Here is a 6,000-nt window from a genome sequence, read left to right on the forward strand (position 1 = left end):
AATAATAATACATTTAATTTAGAGGCGCCTTTCAAGACACCCAAGGTCACCTTACAGAGCATATAGTCATCATTCAAAACTAGGAATAAAAGGAAAACAGAGGTTAAACATGAATAATAATAATAATTAATAACACTCAAAGACGCCTAAAGTGAAGGGGGGACCTCACTAACCACCACCAATATGTAGCACCCACTTGGGTATTATTGGCTGTGTGTGAGGACTGACATTACCACATTTGCATTTCCAACACTGGACCTCGAAGCGAAGGCAGAAAAGCATAGGATGACAGAGTACGGTGGAAGAGCTTGTTCATTAGGTTTAATGTAAACGGTGTGTTTATCTTGGCTTGCAACAGCGTGGGGGCCTGCTATCTTGAAACAGGTTTAACCAGCTCGAAAATGAAGAAATCGGCGGAGGAAAGGATTATGTTGGTGTGTGTTGATGTGTGTTGAAAACATGTCTTTGTGTTTGTTTGTGTGTGTGTGTGTGTGTGTGTGTGTGTGTGTGTGTGTGTGTGTGTGTGTGTGTGTGTGTGTGTGTGTGTGTGTGTGTGTGTGTGTGTGTGTGTGTGTGTGTGTGTGTGTGTGTGTGTGTGTGTGTGTGTGTGTGTGTGTGTTTGTGCATGAGCTTGTGTTGTGAGTGCGTTTTTTGTGAGTGCATTTCAGCAGATTTTACATGAGTGTTTATCCCTGCGTTTGTGATGCTCTGTGTGTTTGAGTGGCGCGGTTCGGGGAATTTGAGTTTATCAAAATATAAATGTGGAAGCAATTTTGGCCCTGGGTTCTTTGGCCCCAGCGGCCGAACGAGGCTACACTCTCAGTGGCTGTCGACTCGTCTCCTCTCTATCCAGATACAAGGCTCTCTCTATGGACCGTAGGTAGTACTACGCACTGCTACAGTGGGCGGGCTGACGCGCAATGCCGATGCCGGTCACTGATCCTCAGGCGTGTTTGCTTCTAAACATGTTGGATACATAATGGAGTATACAGCGTCATGTTATCTTAAAGGAACAAAGTCTAGTCGGTGTATTAGTTGGGGATTGACCTAACCTGTGAGTCAACACTCCCGCACCTTCAGTTTACAGCGTACTCGCATAGCCTTTTAAATAGATATTGAAATATGTATTTTTAATCCAATACATACGATAGTGGGCATACCTCCTCCTTCTTATTCCAGCCCTCAGGTGGCTCAAACAGCATCTGTTATCGTGCAATTGATGTTGTGTAATTCTATACGGTGTTATTTTATGTTATTTATTATTTTAGGTATTGTTATGTTATAATATGTTACCATATGTTATACTACAGTTAATAAAAAAAAGAATGAAAGAAGGAAGAAAGAAATAAACTAAAGCCAGAGCAATAGGGTGGAGTAGGTTGACCTACAACCCGGCAGAGAGAGTGAGGTGATTGATGGAGAGAGTGAGTGAGTGAGACAGAGTGTGAGGTGAAAGGGAGGGAGAGAGAGACAGAGAGAGGGCGAGAGGGAGAGAGAGACAGAGTGTGAGGAGAAAGGGAGGGAGAGAGAGACAGAGAGAGACAGAGTGTGAGGTGAGAGGGAGGGAGAGAGACAGAGAGAGGGAGAGGGAGACAGAGTGTGAGGAGAAAGGGAGGGAGAGAGAGACAGAGAGAGGGCGAGGGAGGGAGAGACAGAGTGTGAGGTGAGAGGGAGGGAGAGAGAGACAGAGAGGGAGAGAGGGAGAGGGAGTGAAAGGAAGAAAGAGAGAGAGAGCACAAGGGAGGGAGAGAGAGAGACCGAGTGCGATGAAGGGAGGGAGAGAGAGCTAGGAGAGAGGGCGAGAGGAGAGCGAGAGAGAGAGATGGTGGTCTATGATTGTGAAATGATGTTATGTTATTCTATACAATGTTATTTTATGTTGGGTTAAATTAAGTTATATTAGGTATTGTTATATTATGCTATGTTATGTTAAGAAAGAAATAAAGAAAGACACCAAAATCAATGCGAGAGGGTTGAGTAAGTTGACCTTCAACACAGGAGAGAGATGAGAGAGAGAGAAAGAGAGAGAGAGACAGAGAGAGAGAGAGAGAGAGAGAGAGAGAGAGAGAGAGAGAGAGAGAGAGAGAGAGAGAGAGAGAGAGAGAGAGAGAGAGAGAGAGAGAGAGAGAGAGAGAGAGAGAGAGAGAGAGAGAGAGAGAGAGAGAGAGAGAGAGAGAGGGAGAGGGAGAGACATAGGTAGTGGCAGGTCAGTTATCAGGGTCTCTCTCTCTCTCTCTCTCTCTCTCTCTCTCTCTCTCTCTCTCTCTCTCTCTCTCTCTCTCTCTCTCTCTCTCTCTCTCTCTCTCTCTCTCTCTCTCTCTCTCTCTCCTCTCTCTCTCTCTCTCTCTCTCTCTCTCTCTCTGTCCCATTATGGGAGTCTACACAGGACGCCCATCCTAGGAAATCAGAGCTTCCTGTTGTTTTATAGAGCCTTCCTGCAGAAAGGTTGAGATATGTAATCTCTATCCACCAGGGAAGCAGAGCAGACCAGTGTCAGACACAATGACAGGCAGGGATTGTTCCTCTCCTTGGTTCTCCTGGTGGAGTGTTGCTCTTCTCTTCTGGGGTGAGTACAGCGTGTGTGTGGAGCCACAGGTCTGGGTTAGGGGCTGGAGACAAAGAAGTGGCCCCAGTCGCTTGGCCTCTATCTCACCTCTAAGGTGGAATGCTTTGGTGCATTTTAATGAGCCCGACCACTTCAATAGGCGCTTAGCTAGTCCCATGATTTGTGTTTGTTTTTCTCTTACATTTTTTTGATCATTGAATCCTGTACCATTATTCTGACTGGTTGTGTTTCTTGAATCTCAAGAGGGTAAAAATGAGTTGAATTTAATGAAAACAGTTGCTGTTTTACATTTTGTTCTGAGGTTTTCTGACAGTTCTTATTACAATATTATTAATCATAACATTGAGATTGTTATTGTGTTCCCTGCAGGTTGAAATATGTTACATGATGTATGCTGGTGTTTATAACAAGCTTTATTTCCTAGTTATTATGCTGAGTTGACTGTATATTTATATAAAAAAAAAGAGGTAAATTAAGCATTAATAATCTCTATTTTTCCCTAATCTCGAATACTCTGTATTTTGCATCCATTGGCAGGGACTACGACAGTTGGCAGCTTAGTTGACCAGGGGTTTGAAAATCGACAATTCACAACACCTGGTACAATGCATTGTTTACACTATCAACCCCAAGGCTGAGGAGACTCACGCCATATTTGTTGTGCACGCCATAGACTACACCTTAACCATAATCCCATGATTCATTCAAAATATTCCCCTGTTTTCCTTCCCACAGGTAACTACCTCATCGAGGGGGGAGCCAACAATACCAACGGTAAGTTTAAATTTTTTAAGTCATTTTGTGGCAACGGTTTTACCCATCCCGATTAAGATGTCCTGAAAAATATTTTCAGGACATCTTTCCCCATACTAGATCAGCTCCATTAGCACATTAATCAGATATGATGACGCTTGTTTAGAATCAGCGAGGGGGATTTTAATCTAATTCCTTGGATGCATTTTCGATGAACACGAACACTCTAGGTTGGGGGGCTGACGAATTCATGGAAATAAGTTAGCCAAAGAACGATGACACGGTGCCAGCATATTGCAATGTGTTCTTCGACAGCAAGCTCCTGGGGAGGTCTCCTGTTCCGAAACGCACGGGGGGGGGGGCGGGCGCGGGGGGGGGGGGGGGGGGGGGGGGGGGGGGCGGGGGCAGCAGCAGGGGATGCAAGACTTACAATTGTTTGGGGTCAAAGGTTAACTGAAACTTTATTAGGAGCAGCCTCCCACCTGGCTGCACTTCCTGTGCTTGTTCGTCATTTACCCCACGCACCATCGCCGTTCGACACACAAACTCTGAATTGTGAAACAACCGGAGCTTTGGAAAGCCGCGTCCACTCCCTCCACCCTCTCCCCTCCGTGCTCCCTGCTCCCCCTTTTCGGTTCCTCTCTTTCTGTGCCTTCCCTTTTTTTTCTTTTCACCCCTCTCACGCCCCCCCCCCCCCCCCCTCCCCCCCCCCCCCCCCCCCCCCCCCCCCCCCCTCCCTCTGAAAGACACATTTCCTGATGTCATTACTAAATCAAAACGTTGCTCAGCAAACAGATGTTGTGCGAGAGGCCCAACATGTGGACACCGTGACGTACATTAACATGTTATTCCCCAGAGAAAAAGCTGCATGCATTTCGGTTGTTCACACGGCAAATAGCCTACGTTTCTCTCTCTTTCTGACGTGGAGATATGGTTCAAGGACTTGACCTTTTATCAGGCGTGTCTTCGCTGAGGTGTACGGGAATGCCAGTAGACGTGTTGGTACGATCACGGTACAATATGAGGCATAAATCTCCAAAATGAACCTGATGTACACAGCCATAAGCAACAGCTTATCCCAAGCCGAGCCAAAGTTGTCACCTCTCGGTTTCATTCAGCGTTTGTTTTTTCTTTGTCTTCTTTTTTTCCTTGCTTGTGAAAGTATGGGTTTTTAAAAACAGCTGGCTGACAATTTCCTTCAGGTTTGTTCAATAACCTGAATACGAAATCACGGGCCCACACAGCACACCCTGCAGAGTCTCGATCACATCCTCCCTTAAACACTGAGCCCTAAATGTTTACTTATGTTTCCTATTTGGAGGAGACAGCCCAAAAGGCAAATAAATCACACGCTGTGAGTCGGCCAGGCCTTCAACTGTGAGAAACGGAGACTAAAAAGCAGAACAAGAGTTAAAGACTAAAGGGTTTTCAGATGTGCGGCCAGCAGCCCTGCTTTGGTGTGTGTGCTCCTTTTTTTATTTGGGAGAATGGAGAGAGACACGACAATCTTTGTAGCCTCCACCCCTTTCAAAGGCACCAAAGAAATCCTAAAGAAATGTGAATTGGGGAGAGGGGAAGAGCTGTTGCCAAGGCACAGGGGCAGGCAGACGGGAGAACGTCAGGAGAACATCTGGTAACCGTGGGTAACACCACTCGGACATCTGGTGACGGAAGGTTACTTTGTGTCTCTCTTCCACCCTGGCGGGTTTCCTGTTATGCCTCGGCTCGCTCTCAGGGAGAAGTTAGCAGCTCGCCGTATAGATGGTCGTCACTTTTCAGGGAACGCAACCCACCTCTGCTCGCTCTCTTCCTGACATGACGGGAGTGCTTGGTTTCCTCGGCGTCCTCCTCTCGGTTCTCGCTGGTGAGTGTGTGGTCCGACTTCTCCCAACCCCCCCTAACCCAACCCCCCTCCACTCCCCCCCCTCTTATTCCCCCCCCCCCCCCCCCTCCCCCTGCTTTCCTCCCCGCCGCTGCAGTGTTAATGTAGGCCCAGGCCGGTGCCTCTAGGCGTTCCAGACGTTCCGAATTTCATCCACTTTAGAATAACAACGTGGGGGTGAAATCGTGGTGCCGGTCAATGACTGTTTCCGTCGTGATAAGTGATGTTCTTTGTTTACTGGGGGAACATTGATGAACGTGACATGTCACTTTCTGTCGGGTTGCAAATATTGTAAAACACAATTTTCATTACAAAATGTGTTGTTTGCTAATCATGACTGTATTTAACCAAGCAATTGATCTACACTTCTTTAGAAAGCAGTAATGGAGAGTCCATTGTAATACGCGGTAAGATCATCATCTTTACTTATTTGAGAATTAGAAATAGCCTTTATTACATATATATATATTTTTTTTAAATTATGTCTCTTTTCATGAAACGCATACTCCAACAATGCACATTCCCTCTATGCGTTTCATTCAGAATGTGGGGAAAAGACACCAATATGTGAAGCTTACTGCGATATCTGCAATGGCTGGGACCAAATGTGGTGCCTCTCGGAGATCATAGAACATCAGTGCCATAAACCTTTTCGAATCCATATGGATCTGCACAACAGCACCAACTGGTGTGTCTGGAGTAACGTGAGGAGGTAAGAACACTTGTGTTGACACTGCCTTCGGGGTCCATTCAACATCAACATACAGGAACACAAGGGGGATGAACAAAGATGGGGTCA

The 6,000-nt window shown here is 46.2% G+C and overlaps 1 protein-coding gene and 1 long non-coding RNA gene across 4 annotated transcripts in view; one reads left to right on the forward strand and one right to left on the reverse strand.

Annotated features, from left to right (window-relative positions):
* Positions 1-6,000, reverse strand: part of LOC132448036 (uncharacterized) — a 101,091-nt gene that overhangs the window by 78,003 nt on the left and 17,088 nt on the right. The window lies entirely within an intron of this gene.
* ramp2 (receptor (G protein-coupled) activity modifying protein 2) overlaps positions 2,397-6,000 on the forward strand; it is a 6,127-nt gene continuing 2,523 nt past the window's right edge. Inside the window, exons 1-5 of one of the 3 annotated variants that reach the window (XM_060038690.1) lie at positions 2,397-2,566; positions 3,104-3,166; positions 3,302-3,340; positions 5,576-5,608; positions 5,745-5,913. In XM_060038690.1, coding sequence (XP_059894673.1) covers positions 2,503-2,566; positions 3,104-3,166; positions 3,302-3,340; positions 5,576-5,608; positions 5,745-5,913 — 368 coding nt within the window. In that variant the 5' untranslated portion in view covers positions 2,397-2,502. Of the gene's footprint in view, positions 2,567-3,103; positions 3,167-3,301; positions 3,341-4,099; positions 5,184-5,575; positions 5,609-5,744; positions 5,914-6,000 lie in introns of those variants that run through there. The other 2 variants (XM_060038706.1, XM_060038698.1) reach the window with 2 other exon arrangements.

This window comes from Gadus macrocephalus, chromosome 2 (assembly GCF_031168955.1).
Source record: "Gadus macrocephalus chromosome 2, ASM3116895v1".
Classification (NCBI taxonomy): domain Eukaryota; kingdom Metazoa; phylum Chordata; class Actinopteri; order Gadiformes; family Gadidae; genus Gadus; species Gadus macrocephalus.